Below are 20477 nucleotides of genomic sequence, written 5' to 3' on the forward strand. Positions count from 1 at the left end.
TTGTTGGTTAGGAGTAATAAAGTAAAAAATGTAGCTGATGCAAGTCTGGCTTGTCTGACGTTTGTTATAATCCTGGGCCTATTGGCATAGGTTCAGAAGGTGGTGTTGGAGCTCCTTCCCTTAAGCAAAAGCACTGGTCTTCATGTGGTTGGCCAGGACGCACTAGTGGGTCACTTCAGCAGCCCTACCGCTATACAAATATATGGTAAGAAATGGGCAGAGCAATCTGACGCAGAGGAGGGCAGTGGGAGTGGAGCCAGCGGACGAGAAGGGGGTGTAAGGTTCTGCCACACCTTGTGTCTTTTTTGGGAGCCTTGGGGAGGGGAACATGATGGCTCAGTGGAAGGAAAAGAAACGTATGTTTCCTTCCACCACCCTTTTTCTTGGCATAGCATCTGCTGGGACTGGGGTGCTGCAGGACAGAGCCGAATGGGGTCTGGTTGTGGTCTAAGTCCTCTCCTTGGTTCTGCCCTTGACACCTCCTCAAATGCCCGTTTTGGGGCCTTGCGTTGGCCTTGGCTGTGGCAGCTAAACCTCAGCTTGTGGCCAGATGGCAGCAGAGTTCCTTGGCCATGCTGCAGCTGTGCCCAGGTGGGGGATTCCTGCTGCTGTGGCCTGCCTATACCAACATCCTCCCTGCTACACCGTATCCTGAATCCCCTTGGCCCGGCATGACTACACAAGGATTGCTCTCTAAGTGTGTCTGCAACTGCATATTTGGGCTGAAGTTGGGTCCTAGGCTGAAGAGTGCTGGTCTTGAGCAGGAGTTCCCAAAGTGTGGTCCAATAGCTTCATTCAAGTGGTCCATGGTGTGGCTGTAGATTTGTGACTGACGACAAGTCTGTCGTATTAAATACATAGATTTTTAATTGCATTTACTGTATTACAATTTGAATTCTATGGAATTCAATAAAATACAATATATAGCAAATGGAAGGAGCAATAAAAATAACATCTACACCATCTAGCATAGTGTATTACCATTACGACAATGGGGGAAAATCATTAAGTGGTCTCAGCCATTTTCAAGTGGGGAAAAATCTGGGAAGCCCTGTTCTGAAGTACTTGGGCTCATAGCTTAGAGGAGGCATGGATAGAAGGAGGAGGGGATGTACTGGTTGATCTCTGGATGATTTTCCATAGATCAGCAAGGCTTTCTGTCTCCCCAATTGTTTAACAACAGAAATAGCGAAATGTTTCCCCATCAACATGAGGCTCCAGGAGTGAAGAAAGCTAAGCAGCAGGGACTTGTATGTGAAAGGGCTGTGAGCTCAGTTCAGTGCTGGTACTGGAAACAAATTCGAAGGTGACCAGGGGCACCTTGTTCACTAATTCGCATGATGTCTTTCCCACCTGCGTCTGTTCAGTACTACAATCCCAAGTACTACAAACTCAAGTAAATCTGGTGAGCCTGAAGTTTGCCCACCGATGGGGTTAGAGCAGGGCCGGATTATCCATTAGGCTTAGTAGGCTGAAGCCTGGGGGCCCGCGATCCGCAGAAGCAGGACAGGAGCCACGGATTGTGGGACAAGAGCTTCCGAACTGCCCACCACCCCCCTGCTTCACTTACCTTTTTCTCCACTGTTTTTTGCAGTTTGCCATCAATCAAGATGGTGGCCGAGGTTTCCCTAAGGGGCTGAAGCCTTTGCCGCCATCTTGGTTGATGTTACACATGCGTGCTACACATGCGCATTGCTGCCATCAACCAAGATGGTGGCAGAGGCTTTAGCCCCTTAGGGAAACTTTGGCTGCCATCTTAATTGATGACAAACCTGTGCGTGCAGCCGCAAAAAAAGCAGAAAGGTAGGTGAAGGGGTGGGTGGGATGGGACGGTGGGTGGCTCAGAATCAGCCTAGGGGCCCTCCTCAGCTTAATCCAGCCCTGGGTTAGAGCAGGGATGGGAAACATCTGTGGTCCTCCAGATACTGCTGGACTCCTAGCTCCCAGCCAGTGAGGCCTATGGTCAGGGATGATGGGACATCTAGCAACATCTGGAGTGGTACAGATTCTGCCCCCTCCCCCAATCAAATGGAGACTGGCAAGGAGTATGAAACAGGATATTCATCCCTGGTGTTGAAGAAAGGCAACTAACTGGGGACATGATCATGGTCTATAAAATCATGGATGGCGTGGAGGAAGTCGAGAGGGAGAACTTCGGAAGCTGCCTTATTGTGGAGTCAGATCATTGGTCCATCTAGCTCAGTATTGTCTACTACACTGACTGGCAGCAGCTCTCCAGGGCTTCAGACAGGAGTCGTTCCCCAGCCGTACTTGGAGACGCCAAGGATTGAACCTGGGACCTTCTGCATGCAAAGCAGATACTCTACAACTGTGATATGGCCCTTCACTCCTCCCACCCTCATCCACAAAAGCTGGGATCACCTAGTGAATAGTAAAGACAGACAAAAGAAAGTACTTCTTCACCCGAAATAACTAGCAGCAGGATGGCTAACCTTGTTCATCCCGGGGCTGTGTTAAGGGTTGCGTGCATGTACAGTATACAGATCACACAAACACACACTCACCATACGTACATAATACACATGCATATGCTACCACCAAATCTTGTGATAGTGAACAGAATTCACTGCTGTTAAAGTGATGTCTACTAGCTTAGGTGGCTTTGAAAGGAAATTAAATAGGTTTGTGGAGAAAGGACCTATAGAGGTTTGTTCCAGCCTGCCAGGCCTCTGATTTTGGCCCATGAGGCCATTTTGGGCAAACAACACCCACCTAACCTGCAGCCACAGGCAAAGAGATCTTATTACCTTATGTGATCTTAGCACTAAGCAGAACAGTGGGAGAGATGCCTCTGCCTATCAAAGTTTAATCATTTACTGTCAAAGAGCAAGCAGTATTTCTCTTTATCTCTGATACTGTTATTACTAATAATAACAACCTGCCCTTCACCTTCAAGACCCAGAGAGGTTACGACAATTTAAAATATAACGCTAAAAACAGTTTAAAACACCATTGATGACGATGGACTGCCTTCAAGTCGATCCCAGCTTATGGTGACCCTACGAATAGGGTTTTCATGGTAAGCGGCATTCAGAGGTGGGTTACCATTGCCTTCCTCTTAGGCTGAGAGGCAGTGACTGGTCACCATTACAATCACAAAAATAGGCTGGGTCATAACATTATATATATCAGGTGTCAGAGGCCAAGGTAAAGAGATGCGTCTTTAGTATTTGCCCAAAAACTATAGTGAAGGTGCCAGATGCAGCTCTGTGGGGAGTTTGACAACTTAGGGGTTGCCACAGATAATGCCCTTTCCCAGGCCACCCCTGCCCCTCCAAGCCTCTGAGGGCAGTGGAATTACCAAAAGGGCCCCCTCTGCTGATCTCAACCCCCAAGAGGATCTGTAGGGAAGGAGGCGGTCTTTCAGATATTTGGGACCTGAGTCATTTAGGACTTTAAATGCTAATATGAGCACCTTGAACTAGGCTGGGAAACGAAGTGGCAACCAACGTAGCTGCTTTAAAACAGAGTTTATATGAGATCTAAATGGAACCCAGCTGGTAGTCTGGCTGCTGCATTTTGGACCAACTGAAGTTGCTGAGTCTGCAAGGACACTTCTACTGGGCATGTATTGCAACAGGCTAGTCTGGAAGTTGCCAGAGCAAGGAGCACAGTGGGAAGGAGCAGGATGGAAGATAAACCTGTACCTGCTTCCGTGGCTTGAACTTTGAATCGCCTGATGTTAGGCCACTGTGGGGAACAGGATGCTGGACTTAAAGAATCACAGAATAGTACAGCTGGAAGGCCATCAAGTCCAACCCCCTGCTCAATGCAGGAATCCAACATAAAGCATACCTGACAGATGGCTGTCCAGCTGCCTGTTGAATGCCTCCAGTGTTGGAGAGCCCACCACCTCCCTAGATAATTGGTTCCATTGTCACACTGCTCTAACATTTAGGACGTTTCCCCTGATGTTCAGTTAAAATCTGGCTTCCTGTAAATTGAGCCCATTATTCTGTGTCCTGCACTCTGGGATGATCGGGAAGAGATCCTGGCCCTCCTCTGTGTGGCAACCTTTCAAATATTTGAAGAGTACTATCATATCTCCCCTCAGTAATCTCTTGACAAGGTTAAATGTGCCCAGTTCTTTCTGTCTCTCCTCATAGGGTTTTGTTTCCAGTCCCCAGAATGATAATCCTTGTTGCCCTCTTCTGAATCTGTTCCAGTTTGTCGGCATCCTTCTTAAAGGGCGGTGTCCAGAACTGGATGCAGTACTCAAGATGAGGCCTAACCAGTGCCAAATAGAGGGGAACTACTACTTTATGCGATTTGGAAACTACACCTCTGTCAATGCAGCCTAAAATAGCTTTTGCCTTTTTTGCAGCCACATTTTCAGGTTCATATTCAGGATCAACAACTCCTCCAAGATCCTTCTCACGTGTAGTCTGAGTACTTGTGGCCTGAGTACATGATGCAAGAGTCCTGCTGCATGATAGGTGTTTTGAGATGAGCAACCTGCATCCTGCTTCACCTTTTGAAAAGTATTTCCAACCTTCAGACTCTAGACCCTGGGAGAAAGTCCAGCTCCCTTCCCATCTGAGGAAAAGCACTAGTCGTATTGATCAGCCAGGTTCTGACTGCGAAAGAGGTGGCTCCCTCCACCCTGTTGGAAGCTGGGAGTTGGAAATGAACTGGGCTGTTTGACTTAGAGTGGGGCTACATGAATGAAGGATCTGCAGAATTCAACAAAACTGGGCCCAGAGGTTTGACAGGCTTAGGCAGAAAGGCTTAGGTGTCTGGAGGTCTTCACCCAACTCTGGTTGTTCCCTCTCTAGTTTGCAGGGGTCATTGTGCACGTTACAAGAACTAGCAGAAAGGGAAATATGCAAGGGCAGTACTGTGTGCTTTGTCTCTTAGGCTCAGTGTCCTAATATTTCAAAAGAGCAAGATTCCTCCCCCCCCCCACCGGCTGTGGCCTAGCTTTTCTTTGCTAGCATTTTGTGTAGTATCTAAAACAGAAGTCTAAAGTCACAGGCATCCCTTGGGCTCCATTTCATGTGGGCAGCAAGGAAAGATAAAGGGGGTAGCAGAGAGGGGAAAGCAGTTGTCCCTGTTCCCTTTCAACTCCATCCACTACTGCTATATGTAGCCCATGTCTAGTACCTCCTCCAGGGAACGTGGCCCTCAATAAAAAATTGCCCATTTCTGATTAAATGGACTATAGAGGCCAGAGCCGGCCCTACCATTAGACAAAGTGAGGTGACTCAGATGCTGAGAGGGGGCAGCAGCAGCAGCAGCAGCCCCTTACTCCTGAGACACTCCCCACCACTAACCATTCCCCTCTGTTGGACAGCTTTGTGTACATGCTACACAGGAACGTAGGAAGCTGCCTTATACTTAATCAGATCATTTGGTCCATCTAGTTCAGCATTGTGTGCGCTGACAGACAGCAGCTCTCCAGGGTTTCAGCCTAGTGTTCTCTCCCAGCCCTACCCAGCGATGCTACGGATTGAAGCTGGGACCTTCTGCATGCAAAGCAGATACTCTACTACTGCGTCATGGCCCTTCCTCGTAGGACAGAGGTTCCCAAACGTTTTCCTCCCCAGGCCATTTGAAAATTGCCAAGAGTCTTGGTGGACCACTTAATCATGTCGTTCACCTTCCCTCTCCCCCTCCGGCCAGTCATCACTGGAATACCCAGACTTCATCCCAGCTGAGCCTACTCCCTGTTCACACATTTCCAATATTTCTCTGCCACCAAGATGGCTAAACAATTGCTTTAAAAAAAACTAAAAGCAGTGCTTCTCAGCATGCAGCGTGCACACACACTCTCTCTGCTCAGGGTTTATTTTTTCACCCACTCACACAAAAACTTTATGTATATATCCAGTTGCAGGCGTCAATCCATGTATGGAACATTTCAAAACCAAAACACACCCTACACCCATTCCTGTTCCTGGGGTCTGTTGGTTCAAAGAGTATATTCCAAGGTGGCTTCTTTTGGTGGTGTTGAATGGAACTGCAAGCTGCCTGGACAAGTCGTGGCTTATGAAGCTGAGCATCTGCCAGAGGTTTCACACTCCAGCTATGCTCTTCTCCTTCATGTGCACTGTCTGTGTAGTCCAAGCAACTGGATGCAGGACTTGAGCTCCATAGCCTGTAACATGCAAAGTCAGCTCTGTCTTGGCCTCATTTCTTATTGCAGATATAATATCAACCAACTTCATTGTTGTAGTAGATGATGGAAGGTATTCAAATGGGTGGTGGGAGTGGGGTGGGGGAAAGAGGGAAAATACTTCACAGTGTTCTGCTTTGCAACGATCCTGCCATTCATTTGGTCCCTTCCATCTCCCCCTCCCAGCATGGGATGCCGACTCCTCCCAGGCAACCCAAATCACCCAGTGACAAAGCCATCCTCCCCGCCCCTGTCCTCAGGGTGAGCTAGAAGGGATGGGGCTGTGGAAGAGCACTCAAGAGAATGATGCTTCATAAGACTAATTTTTTCTCCTCTTGGCTTTCTCCTGCAAATGTGTCCCCTTGGCTCTCAAGCTAGAGTGTTTTGTTCTAGGATGCTAGTGGTTTCATCTCTGGAGGGAGGTTGCTGTTCTTGAAGTTGGACTTGACAAGTTTCCAGCCTCTTCCAGATTCAGCGATGCAGCTGAGTCAAATGAAACACCCCTCCCCTCGCATTCGGATCCTAAACTTGCAACACCCTCCATATGAATAATCCTAAGGCTCCCACCTTTCCTTATGCTAGTTCTTACTCCACAATCACCCCAGGCCCACTGGCAATCAACTTTCTTCCTCATTCCATACAACTTCTGCTGCTCAACTGTCCCCAACCTCAACTCTATTCAGGGGTAAGGAATCTCCAATCTACTGGTTTTGGCCAAGCTATGCCCAATGGCCAATCACCAGTGTCATATATGAGATCAGGTGTGGGCAGATAAAAAGACAGCTGGTCTGGGCCAAAACGGGCCTCTGAAGCACCATAAATCAGCTGATCATCGGGACTTCAAAGCACAGTGCAGCACTATTGTAGCTGATGATCAGGATTTCAAAGTGCGGCATCACCTGATGTTGCTATGAGGCCATGTGATTGACAGGTGGGCAGCCCTACCCACCTGTCAAATTTGGCCTGTGGAGAAAGGTAGAGGATCTGGCTTGCTAGCCAGTTACAGTCCCCAACTCCCTTGCGCTTTGCCTCTAGGACATTATGGGAATATCTCCATTGTTTTAGCAGCAGCAATATCCAGATAAGCATCAGGGGGCTGCTGGTAGAAGGAAGAAAAAACTTGCCCTTCATTCCTGCCTTAGGACAGGTTTACTGGGTAAGGGAAAGGGTGTGTATGTATGTCAGGCATTTGCAAACAGTGAATGGGGTGGCAAAATGGAAATGAGATTTATACAAGTATAAATCAAGGGAGGTTAGTAGTGGCAACTCGCGGAGGGGGCTGGGTCCAGCTTTCGGCAGAGTCTGTCAGACTCTCAGCCCCTTGCCCCAGGCCCTTTCCCCCTATGGTCCTCCATGCATCATCAGGAGATTTGGCTGTCCACTGGAAAGGGCCGGCTGAATCTAGGGCAGATGGCCAGACTTCCTGCTGCCTCAGCGGAGCCCTCCTTTCTCCTTCCCCCTCCCACCAGTTGGGGGCAGCTGTTGCCAGCAAAGCCTCATCTTGGTTGCTCTGTGGCTGGTCTTGGCCCTCAGTGATGGTGTGCACACGTTGGTGCCGGTTGCGATGGGAGCTGCGGCCAAAACACTTCCCACAGTAGGCACAAGGAAACGGCTTCTCTCCAGTGTGCGAGAGCTGGTGGCGATCAAAGTGTGAGCTCCAAGGAAATCCTTTGCCACAGACCTCACACTGGTAGGGCTTCTCGCCACGATGCAGCCGGCGGTGACGTTCCAACACAGTTGCGGTGCTAAACCCTTTCCCGCATTCGGGGCACTGATGAAGCTTGGCCTCAGCATTGCGGAGGTGCCGGTGGGTGGCCAGTGTAGCACCCAAAGCCAAGGTCTTGCCACACTCCCCACAGCCATGGGGATGGGCCCCAGTGTGGATCCGCCGATGCCTCTCCAAATGAGACCTCCACCCAAAGCTTTTGTCACAGTCAGGACACTGGTGAGAGTTCCCACAAGTGTGACTGAGCTGGTGCTTGGCCAGAGAGGCAGAGTCCCTGAAGCCCCGGGCGCATTCTGGACAGGAGTAAGGCCTGTCTTTGCTGTGGACATGCTGGTGCTTGAGGAGGGCAGAGCACCAGCTAAACCGCCGCCCACATTCTAAGCACTGGTACGGCTTCTCCCCTGTGTGGACGCACTGGTGCCTGAGCAACTTGGAACTCTGGCTGAAGCCCTTCCCACACAGTGCGCACTGATAGGGCCACTCCTTTTCCCCTTCTGTCACCTCCGCCTCCTGGTACTCCAGAGGGGTCTGGGTGCCCTTGTGCTTGAAGCGATGAGGGTGAGTGATGTGGCTGACCCGCTTGCCACAATCCGCGCATTTAGAGGGCGGTGCCTCCTCAGGCAGAGCCGAGATGGCATGGATTCGCATGTGACGGTCCAGGTGTGAGCTCCATGCAAATGCCCGCCCACATTCATGGCACTTGTATGGCTTCTCCCCTGTGTGGATTCGGCGGTGCCTCTCCAGGTGGGAGCTCCAGGCGAAACTTTTCCCGCAGTCCACACACTCATGGGGTTTCTCTCCAGCGTGGCTCTTGCGGTGCCGCTCCAGAACTGCTGGGTCGCTGAAGCACTTCCCACACTCGGGGCAGCGGTTGGGCTTTTCGCCACTTGGCGCATGGATTCGCTTGTGAGTCAGCAGGGTGGAGCTGACGCTGAAACTCTTCCCGCAGTCAGGGCACTGATACGGCCGCTCCCCTGTGTGGGTTCTCTGGTGGATGGTCAGGTCTGACCGTTGGATGAAACTCTTCCCACATTCATCACACTCATAGGGTTTCTCTCCTGTGTGGATCTTCTGGTGTTTCACCAAAGCGGACTTGTGGCTGAAGGTTTTGCCACATTCCTGGCAGATGTTGGGGTTGGGAGGTGGCGGAGGAGGGGGCAAGGAAGGAGGAGGGGGGAGCAGGGGGCTCTCAGCCTGGACCACGCTGCTTGGATCAACATCCCCGGGACTCTCAGCTGCAGGCTCTGCCTCTCTGGAATCTTTCTGTGTAGGAAGATTCTCTTCCTCCATATTGCCACTGATTGCTGGGATAAGAGACAAGAAGAAGAAAAAGAACAAAGCCGGAGTTACTCAAACAGAGCATGTGCAGCAGGTTTGCAACACTCTATCCTTAATTTAAAAATGCTACTACTACTACTACTAAGTTATTAGTTTCATTTATCAGTCACTTTATACAATTTTAAAAGTCTAAAAGTGACTTGACAAAACAAAATACAGTACATAAAAACAATACAACCACAAAACATTAAAAACAATGACAAGAAAAAATCCATAAAAATGCTCATCCAGCGATACGCTAATAAGGACCAGGTCTGATCCACCTCATTAAAAGATGAGCACCAGTTTAGGAGGCAACATTAACTGAAGGCCTGGTGAATAGAAAAGTCTTTGCCAGGCACCTAAGGATTGCCAAGGATGGCACTAGGTGCATTTCACTGCACAGAGCATTCCATAGAACTGTTTTTATTGCAAACACTTATTACAAAAGATGAGAGAGATAGATAGATACACACATACATACACACGAAACATTATATATTATTTTTTTCTTGAAAGCAAATTGTGAATATGGCCTTACATATCACCCCTACTTTCTCATTCTAAAATAGGATAAAAATCAGCCATTTTTCAATAAACTTGCTTTCGTATAGTTCATTTTCTCTTGCTCTGTTGCAGCAAATGACTTTCTACACTGTAGCTAAGTCCCAAATCCCAAAAAAAACAGAAAGGAATGCTTTAAGTCAGGAATGGGCAGACTTCAGGATTGCAAGATCTACTTTGTTGTTTCACTCCAGCTGCAACTGGTCCACCAACTGCAGCCGGGGCAGATTAATTGTGGATAGGTGCAGGATGGAGCCAGGTGCAAAGGGGAGCTGGAGGGGTGAGCCTACTACCTACTACTTCCCATGAATCATAAATTGGGATGACCTGCTTATGCAAGTACAGACCTACATCTAGGTTAACTGCAGATTGGGGATTCCAACACAAAGCTCTAAAACAGTGGAGCAGACCTGCTCAAAGGCATCCAATAAATACCAATAGTTTACAGGTGAAGAACACTGAGGCTAAGTGATTGCCTGCCATGCAATTTGCTGCTGTTAAACTGTTGGGAGTAAAAAACCTTAGTTGAGCTACTTCCAAATCACCCAAAGATCTACCAGTAGACCTCAATCTACTTTCTGCCTGGCCCTGCTTTAAATTATTCTTAAACTGCCCAGAGAGCTTCGGCTATGGGACAGTATGTGAATGTAATTAATTAATTAATTAATTAATTAAGTGTCAAAACATTTTAAAAACAAAGCTCAACACATCTGCACAAACCCAGCTGAAATTAATGGGAACTGCAGAACGGCCTATCTGTGCTGTCACAGTGAACTTCCCATTCATTCCAATGAGGATTGTGCAGGAGATGTGCTTTGCCGATCCTGTTGGATGTTTGGGGCTCCAGAACTCTGCATAATTTTATGATTCCAACATTAGTTTTCTTTCTTTGTCAATTAATCTTTCAGCTTATGGAGTCACCTCCCCCCCCAAAAAAACTTTCAAATTCTCTATAACAACTCTAAGCCCTATCCCACCCAAAACACCACCCAAACTAATTCAGTAATTAAGGTTGCACCCCTATGCACACTTACATGGGAGTAAATCCCTCTTTCCCCCAGCTGTCACCACAGCGGCATCTGCAGGAGAACCATCTTGCCCTGAGGAGCAAGAAGAAGAAAGAAGCAATAGCTTTTTCTTAAACAAACAAGGTGTCTTTTACATTTTATTGTAACTTTTAAAAAATCAGTATTTATTGTTGTTATAATCTTATGAAGACCACTTTGTGAGGTCTGCCTGAAAAGCAGTATATCAATGCCTTAAATAAATAATCCCATTGAACTAAGTGGCAATTACTCCTTGGGAGAAATTCAGAGGATTGTTTTGTAAGGCCAAGTTCTCACAATCAGAAGATTAGGTAGTAAACACTTGCCACTCTAGATTGCGCATGAGAGATCACATGCCTGAATGCTATTCCATACTCCTTGACACTAGAAGACTAGATGCCAGAGAGAAGGGTTTTAGTCTAGTCTTTTCCTGACATCTAGTTTTCTCTGTGCAAGGTGAGGAATATTTTTGTACAGCAAGCCCCCACCATGAAGTGACATAGTCCAGAGACACAGGCTTACCAGCTCATCTGTTGTGAAAACTGGGCCTAAATGTATATGAATGTTGTCCTAGGACCACAGGACTGCTGAACTAATGGGAAGAACTAAGGGCTGCTGGGTTGTATGTGTGTGCATGAATGAGTACTGTATCGAAGTGTGTGAGTGCATTATTACCTGTTTCTTGTAAGCCAGCTTGAGAATCATTTGAATGAAGGAAGGATATAAAATTTCAAAGTAAGCAAGGGGTGCTTCATGGCTGTCGCTCCTTTTCGATGGGATTCTGTCACATGCTAGCAAATTCAGGTTGTACAACTAAAGGTGATAGGGAGGTCTTGTACAACAAATATTCCACAATATTGATTCCACAATAAAACTGGACTTTTTGCAATAAGGAAGGTAACTGGAAAATGTACTGGAAAGTGTGGGATAACAGTTGCTTTGAAGTAACATCATCCATATCCAAATGAATGCTCATTAAATAGCTAACGTTGTCCAAACTCCCTGAAAACAAATCAAGATGAATGCTTAATGAATAGGTTGTCTGGAAGTGCCCAATAAATAATAGAGATTGGGTTTGAGTAAACATGCCCAAGGTTCACAAATTTCACAGCAAGTGAAAGTATATTAAGGTTGTAGAATTTAGGTTTTTAAGTGCAGAAACCCAGATCCTCTGAATATTAGTCTACAAAGTACTGGGTCATCCATCCTACATTCTAGGGATGTTTTATTCTTATTTAAATAACACTCAATAACACTTCCTCACTTCTGTGCAAGCAGAATAAGAACACTGCCTGATTCTAGTCCAGCATCCTGTTCTTGCTGTAGTCAACCAGATACCTATGGGCTGCGCACAAGCAGGACCCAAGTGCATACTGGTGAAGTATAGGCCACTCATCATCATTCATTGGTGATCACTTGTGGCCGAGTATTTATTTATTTTATTATACTTGTATACCGCCCCATAGCCGAAGCTCTCTGGGCGGTTTACAGTAACTAAAAACATTAAAACAAATACAATTTAAAACAGATCTTATAAAAAGTAAGATTGTCTTCCAGGGTAAGGTCTTTAAGTGGGTCCGTAAGTGACTGTGGAGGCCGATTCTGGAATCTGGATCCACACGAGTCTCCCACAGTGAGGACATAGGTTTCCAGATGGAAGATGGTCACGATGAGGATTTGCTTGACGTGCTTTCCGCTTAGCTTGTTTGTCCCTTTCGCCCTGTACTCATGCTTCTTCAAAGTCCATAGCACCTTTGATAATGGCCGGCCTCCAATTGGGACGCTCATGGGCCAAGGCTTCCAAGTTCTCGATGCTTATGTTACATTTTTTTTAGATTAGCTTTGAGAACATATTTAAACCTCTTTTGCTGTCCACCAAACTTAGGCCTCCTGGTGGCAGAGAAGAATCTTCACTTGCTTCTCTCCATGCAATAAAAATTGTGTGAGAGAGGGAGAGTGATTCACTTCCCTCCCCCCCCCCCCGGCCAGCCGGCTGTACCCCCACTCTTATTTCCCTTGCCTGCTAGCCACTTGCTGTCCATGTTCTGGAGCTGAAGATCTGGAGTCTAGCTCTATGCCCTTAGGCTCCCTGCAGGATTCAGAATCTCACTCCAGGCTTTCAGCCCCAACACATGGAAAAGAAGATTGTCTTCCAAGATAAGGATATTTTGGGTATCTTTAGCAAATAATTTTAGACCTCTTGGTAAAGCCCATGACTCACCTGGGGGCATGACTCCTTGCTCCTGCAGGTCAAAGGTTGCTGCCTCATCTCCTCCTTCCAATCGGGAGAATAAGTCTGGCTTGGCCAGCGGAAATTCTTCTCAGTAAAAAGATGGAGGGGGGGAAGGAAGGGGAAGGAATGCAAGAACTGCTTAGTTCATATGCCTAAGCTGAAAACAGAACAAAACACCACCCCATATTTAAGTTGCAATAGGCCCAGTGTGGGCAGAAGTTAGATCTGGATCTCCAAGCAGGTCTCTGGGTGATTTGCAACAGATCTAGTTAGTGTTGCTGACTCTTAAAAAAAAAAAAAACCAATAGCAACAAAAAGCACCTCCATCAAATTAGGCAGCTGAAACAAAGGATGTTTGGGGAGAAGACCAGGAATTTATTTTTATGTCAAGCGTTGGTGAGCTCAGTCTTGGGAGACTCCAGTTACTCCATGTGGTCAGGGAACTGCACTTGGAAGCTCTTTAGGGACTCATATATGAATCCCTAAACTGCTTCTGGCAGTGGAGGTTGGCCCATCAGGGGAATGGGGCGCTGCCTCACCAACCTCAGCCTGCCCTCAGCCAGCACCCACCTGTCTGCCTTCCTTTCTGCCCCACCAGTCCCAATGGGCACCAGCCACCACTGGCTTCTTGGCACTGAAACCAAATGAGCCCTCTTCAGTCATGGCACAACCGGAGCCCATCATTCTCAGCTCCTCAATCCTGCTCACTTGCTTCAGTGTTTACACACTTATTCAAATGACCCTGGAAGTTTGGATACAGAGCCGTGCTATTTACATAAGGAGGGGCTATGCACACTCAGCATGCACATTTGTGTGTCCCCTATGTAAGCTCAGAATTTGATACGTGGAATAGAGTTTGACATTCTAAAAATCTCTGCTCTTTTTGGTTTTTTTAAATCAAGTTTCTAGCTCTCATGGTTGCAAAGAACAGCTGGGAAATACCCCAGTGAAGGTGTCTGTGCAACCTGAAAGCTTGCAAACAAACAGAAATCTATGTAATGCAAAATGTTGCTGGATCACTTTAGCATTTCTTATTTTCTAGGCTGACTGCAGCGATTACACCAAGAGACAAACTACTAGATATTTTGACACAATTCCCCCCCCCAATATATATATATAGTACACAACATGGAGTTCATTCCTCAGATTGCATGTAGTGAGGACACAGTTCACTTGGGAATGGACACTGTGAAGCTACATGTAACCCCCACCCTCTACCAGAGATAGGGTTTTCCAGAAAATGTTGCATTGAAAAAAAATCCAGGAAATTTTCCTGTGCACCTTAGGTTAATTTAATGTGGACTGCTGCCTGGACTCGGTGGGGCTGGATGAGGGCCAATAAACTGAGCCTGAATCCTAGCAAGACGGAGGTACTGTGGGTTGGTGGTTCCCAAGTTTGGATAATTGGTCAGTTGCCTGCTTTGGATGGGGTGTAGTCCCTCTGAAAGAGCAGGTCTGTAGTCTGGGGCGCTCCTGGATCCATCTTTGTCTCTAGAGGGCCAGGTGACCTCCATGGCTAGGAGTGCCTTTTACCAGCTGGTAAGACAGCTGCGGCCGTTTCTGGACCGGGATAGCCTGACCACTGTTGTCCATGCACTGGTAACCTCCAGGCTGGATTACTGTAATGCGCTCTATGTGGGGCTGCCCTTAAGTTTGGTCTGGAAGCTGCAGCTGGTGCAAAATGCTGTGATGAGACTGCTCACTGGGGGAGGATATCACCAACATGTCACCCCACTGCTGAAAGAATTGCACTGGCTGCCCATTTGCTACCAAGCCAAGTTCAAGGTTTTAGGTTTGGTGTACAAAGCCCTATACAGCTTGGGACCAGGATACCTGAAAGACCATCTTATCCCTTATATACCCAGTCGATCACTGCGCTCTGCAAGTGAGGGCCTCCTGCAGATACCATCTTATCAGGAGTCCATGCTGCACAACATAGGAAATGGACCTTTAGTGTGGTGGCACCTACCCTGTGGAATTTCCTACCCTTCAGGATTAGACAGGCGCCATCCATGTTATTTTTTTGGCACCTACTGAAGACCTTCCTCTTTCAACATGCCTTTTAAGTAGTGACCATATCTGCTTCTGTGTTAGAATTGCTTTTCAATAAGTTTTTAAACAATATGTTTTTAAATCTTTTTTTTAAGATGTCTTCAAAGCTTTTAAAAAAATGTTTTTAAAGTTATTTTGTTTTAATGTATTTTAAAGTCTGTTTTTATGATGTTTTAAAGTGTTTTTAGTGCTTTTGTTTGCCGCCCAGGGCTCCTGCTGGGAGGAAGGGCGGGATAGAAATCAAATAATAAATAAATAAATAACATTTGCATACAGTAATCTGCATCAGAAAATTTTCAGTTTACATCGGAAAATTTTCTGATGCCCTAGAGAGTGATCTAACTTAGCATGTTTATTTTACTTGTATTTAGTAAGCAAAGACAAAACCTTTGAAGTTTGCCTAATATTGTATTTATAACTGACATCCACTGAAGTTCTTAAACAGCAAAAATTCTGTGGAAAAGCAAATTTCTGGAAAATGTTCTGCTCCACATCACTACATCCAGCAGACGTTTAAGGCTGAAGGAGAGAAATAGCAGAGATGTACCCAACTTCGCAGAAAGAAAATGGATCCCTACCAAGTGCCATCAACGTCTCATAGCTCTCCTGCATGACGTCCCGGTATAAGGCCCTCTGCCGGGGGTCCAGCAGCACATATTGCTCCATCGAAACCAGCAGCCAGTGCCCTATGTAGGTCACAACCTCTGGAACAACAAACAGTAACCCCATTAGCAAAATTCCGGGTAAAGAAAAACCCGATGTTGTGTCCAACGGTAAACAAACGTTTCTTTTATGAGATGTATTTCATATTGGATTTTATTGTTAACTATCTCCAAAGCTTTGACTAAAGAAGACGCTATACCTTTGAATAAGTGGATTTATAAACAACAATATGTGCTAACATCCTCAGATCCTTCCTCACAGTAAAAAAAACAACTTCCCCTTCACCACAGCTCCATCACACACACAGACAAAACTACCCTATCTCACAGTCCTTAAGATTGTCAGCTTTCCTTTCCCTGTGATTTATTAACAAATGGACAGCAGTCAAAAATTCAGTATAAAGACTCCTTCTCACACACACCCGTCTTTGGGACGGATATAAAAAGGTCTTTCTTCCCTAACACCTGTGGGGTTTCTGTCAGCTGTGAAGGTAACGACACAGGAGCACTGCAAGGGGGAAGAGGGGGAAGTCGCAAATTTATCACGTTGCTGTAAAAAAAAAAAGCCCCTGTACGAAAAAGGTGTAATTCTTATCAGATATTCTATTATTAAATCCGGATGTACTTTGGATTGTTTGTTGAGTTTTGAGGTTTTTTTTAAACACTGAAACATTTAACAGCAGGGTTTTTTTCTGGTAGTGTTGGATTTGGTTTCTGAACTAAAAACCATAATAAAACATTTTATTTTATTTTATCAGTAAAATAAATTAGTGCTTGTAAACGGGTTTCTCTCGTCACGAAGTAATTACAAATACATCGGGGGAGGTTTTTTTAGATGTAGACACGCCTGATTTCTTTTAAGTCCCCTCTTCACTCCTCTCATATTTATCGGAGTAATCCGTCGTCAGTAGGGAGCGAAAGCCGCTCCGTGTTGTGTAAAAACCATCACCTCGGAGCCTCAGGCATTTAAATTTGAAAGGAAGGCTAAAATGGAGTCTTTCAAAAAGACTCTTCTGAACATTTCTCAGGCGCTGGTCTTTTCTCAATTACCTGGAGTCGCTGGCTGCTGAAGGGTTAATGGCTGCAGTGCCCGTGGGTACCCGAGGAGACTGATAGCGGCCAGAAACAGTTCTCACTTCGGTCGGCCACCCAGCGAAACGCTCTTCCGGGCACAGGCTTCAACAAGGAGGAGCAGCCGCTGTTCCCAGGTCGCTACGGATACCCACAGCTAGGGTGACCTAGGAAGCTCAGCCCCCTGATATCCTGGGTGGGAAAGGATGAGCTTGGGAAAAGCGGGGAGCGGGCTCCCCTTCCTCCCTAGCAATAGTCAGAGCCCTCTGGTGGTCGTACCTTGATAATCTCTTCAGAGTTAAAGATAGCTCCAAATGTTGTGTTTTGTTTACCTCCAGGCAACCCTTTCCACCACCCCTTCTTTGCCAAGAAACCCTAGAGGATTCTAGGGCAGGCACACAAACCAATCTTAAACTCCCAGGAAGGGCAACTGGGAGGCCACTGGATAGTGTATGCTGTTTGAGAGAGAGGCCTATGGTCTTTCTCCCCACTGAGGTGGTATAACTCCTCCGTCACTGCTGATTCACCCTTGCTATAAAAGGTGCTAAGGCTAATAAAAATGAGCTGTCAAGGGGCCTTTGGATCCAAAACCCTCTCTTTCCCTGGAAATGCCTCCAGAATGCCCCCAGTAGTAGAGCTGGAGTAATTATTTTTTCCTCTTCATGGAACTCCAGGTTGGAACTGGGTTCCTACTGGGAATGTTCTCCATCTAAAACCAGAGAACTGCTGTCAGTCAGTGTAGACAATACTGGACTAGATAGACAGTGGTCTGACTTTGTATAAGGCAGCTTCCTGTGTTGCACCCCTCAGTTCTAGTCCTGCCTTCTGGAGCAAAACAGACAAGTCTGTGCCATCTTCTCTGAGACAGCCTTTTGGAAATTTGAAGACAGCTATTATGTCTCAAGCTTCTCCGGGCAAAGAACATTCAGGTCTTTCCATCATCCCCCACAGGATTTGATTCATAATCCAGTCAATCAAGCTGCCTTTCTCCACTGGTTTGCCTTCTTTTCATTTCAGGTTGTGATACTGCTGCCTTCTCTGGTTGCCTCAGACCATAGGAAAATTTGGTGGAAGCTGTCAGAGGAAAGGAACATAGGAAGTTGCCTTAAACTGAGTCAGACTATTGATTCATCCAGCTCAGTACTGGATTGGCAGTGGCTCTCAAGAATTTCAGGCAAGGCCCTATCTGGAGAAGCCCCGGATCTGAGACCTTCTGCATTCAAAGCAGATGCTCTACCACCGAGTTACAGCTCTTCCCCAAAGGTGCATGTTTAGACAAGGCAGATGGCTTGGACTACAGGCTAAGCTAATGTGTGTGGCGGCAATTCCGAGTAGCCTACACAGAGCAGCCACTTAATATGAACAGGGCCCCACCACGTAACTAGCACCTATATATCACTTTCTGTAAAGGATGAAGTAGCAGCGATGAGGCCCTTGTGTTCCTTTTATATCTGCCCCATCCATGTTTAAAACAACAGAAATGGTAGCAGTAGCAGCTGGAACACCATCTGGACTAGAGCGAGGACTCTGAAGAACATCTGCCCAGCAGGGCCTCCATTTGCCATCACTACCACCACCTTTGAGGGGAAGTGAACAAGAAGCCCCATCTTCCACATGAAAGCTAGTGTGGTGTAGTGGTTTGAGTATCAGACTACAACTGGGGAGACCCAGGTTCAAGTCTCCACTCAGCCATGCAGCTCACTAGGTGATCTGGGATCCCGGTCGTTGTCTTTCACCGTACCTATCTCCCAGGGATCATTATTATTAAGCTAAAATGGGGGGAAGGAGAGAGTATAATGTACACTGGCTTGTGCTCCTTGGAGGAAAGGTGGGATAAGAACAAATACATTTTTTGATACCACTGACTTCATTTGGTATTTCATAACTATCATTATGAGGGTAATATGATCCTGCTGATAAATCTGAATTTATTATTGTGAAAACCATTATTACTACTATTTGAATTTATATCCCACCCTTCCTTCCAGAGGGATCAGATGGGCTGGTATGGTGGGGGTGTCTACTTTTACATTAAAAGGAGTGTGCAGGTGAGGGAAGCTGAACCCACCCTTACCTCCCTGTGCTGTGCCTCCTGAAGTACATCTGCCTCGCATTCAGTATCTGTGCAGGGTTGGGAGAAAAGTGCCTGAATTGATGGGAAAACAGGGAAGTAAAGCAAGGGGTGGGTAGGTTTCAGCTTTCACACCCCTTTTGATGGAAAAATAGATCTCAACCCCTGCTTTTAACCATGAATAGGGCAGATAAATGTGGCTGTTTTGTCATGTCTGGTTTGGCACCAAGCACTTCATGTCCGTTATTTCTATGAGTAATCAGTGCAACAACCCTTTAAAGTAAGCCATTACCATCCAAATCTAAGCGGCTGAGATTTGAATGGGGAGGGCGTGACTTTCCAGTTTATTTACTGTATATGTTTTTTCACTTAAAATCTTTATAAACCGCTTAATTTTTAAAAGCAGCTTAAGCAGGGACGACACCAAAGGGCGGCCAGGTGGGGTCCTGGCTGAGGGCCCCATGGCCCAAAGGGCTCCCTGACGGGCTCCTTGTTAGGATGGGGAAGTAGCACTCCCCTTCTGCGATCCGAGGCAGGGTCCCTGCCACAGATCGCAGGGAGGGAGCTGCCCACCGGCTCTCTCGCTCGCCCTCCCTCCCTGCCGCCCGCTTGTTCGCCCTCCACCCGCCTGCTCGTTCACCCACTCGCTTGCCCCCTCGCCCGCCATCCCGCCCCCCTGGTCCGCTCGCCTGCCATCTCGCCCTCTCAGTAGGTAGGTAGGTGGGGCATGGTTCGGTATTATAAAAATACCAGAGAGAAATAGGAACTAATTTGGTTGGTCCTATTTCTTCGCAGAGATATAAAAACACAAGCAGCAGAGTGAGAATGTAACCAGCCCCACCTTTCTCTATATAAATAACAACAGACACAATCTTCTTAGGTAAAAGATAAAAACATTTACTCACGACCTCCTTATATGTTAGAAACATAGGCTGTAGCTTAGATGAAAGAAAATAGAAGTCTCAGTCCATTTTTGGTGTTTGGTATTGATGCTCTCAGCACAGACCATCATTTGCCATGCAGCCTCTCTCAATGGTGGATAGATCAGCAATGGAGAATGTTCAAAAAATCCTCCAGGACAAAGGAAGGAGGAAACCAGGTAACTAACCCCACCCATAAGGAAGTTACATCATGGTGAACAGGTACATGGGATGTTTCCCAAATATCCCCCCCAAGTGAACATGCAACATTTGCCTATTCCAACAGGTGCCAGGGCAGGCTGGTGCCCAAGGGCCTGGCATGCCTGGCACTGGCCCTGTCTAGAGCAGATACTGGACTAGTCTTTGCCAGCCTGGTGCCTCCAGACATTTTGGACTACAGCTCCTATCAGACCTAAAAGGTGACAGGTTGGTGAAGTTGCCCTAGAGAGATAAAGAGAAACATGGGCAGAGCAGGGATGGGGAATCTGTGGCCCTCCAGATGTTGCTGGACTACCATTTCCATCATTCCTGACCACTGGCCATGCTGGCTAGGGCTAATGGGAATTGAAGTCCAGCAGCATCTGGATGGTTACAGGTTCCCCATCTCTGGGCACACAGGGTGAAAAAAAATCATGGGTCCCATATTGTATTATAAGTGGCTCCTGCTTGTGAAAAGAAT

General features: G+C 46.8%; 1 protein-coding gene across 1 annotated transcript; it reads right to left on the minus strand.

The window, feature by feature from the left end:
- Positions 1 to 5773: 5773 nt before the first annotated feature.
- LOC133380854 (zinc finger protein 345-like) lies at positions 5774 to 16187 on the minus strand. Its single transcript, XM_061618987.1, has 5 exons — positions 16159 to 16187; positions 15653 to 15778; positions 13011 to 13106; positions 10778 to 10843; positions 5774 to 9166 (listed from the first exon to the last, which is right to left on the minus strand). The coding sequence occupies exons 2-5, from the start codon at positions 15738 to 15740 to the stop codon at positions 7380 to 7382; spliced, it is 2037 nt and encodes a 678-aa protein (XP_061474971.1). The 5' UTR covers positions 15741 to 15778; positions 16159 to 16187; the 3' UTR covers positions 5774 to 7379.
- Positions 16188 to 20477: the final 4290 nt, after the last annotated feature.

Source organism: Rhineura floridana, chromosome 3 (assembly GCF_030035675.1).
Source record: "Rhineura floridana isolate rRhiFlo1 chromosome 3, rRhiFlo1.hap2, whole genome shotgun sequence".
In the NCBI taxonomy this organism is placed as follows: domain Eukaryota; kingdom Metazoa; phylum Chordata; class Lepidosauria; order Squamata; family Rhineuridae; genus Rhineura; species Rhineura floridana.

Coding starts and splice junctions, on each gene's coding strand:
- LOC133380854 (XM_061618987.1), bottom strand. CDS start 15,740: ATGGAGCAATATGTGCTGCTGGACCCCCGGCAGAGGGCCTTATACCGG. Junction 13,107..15,652: donor TGAGACGTTGATGGCACTTG/GTAGGGATCCAT, acceptor TTTACTGAGAAG/AATTTCCGCTGGCCAAGCCA. Junction 9,167..10,777: donor AAAGAGGGATTTACTCCCAT/GTAAGTGTGCAT, acceptor CTCTTATCCCAG/CAATCAGTGGCAATATGGAG.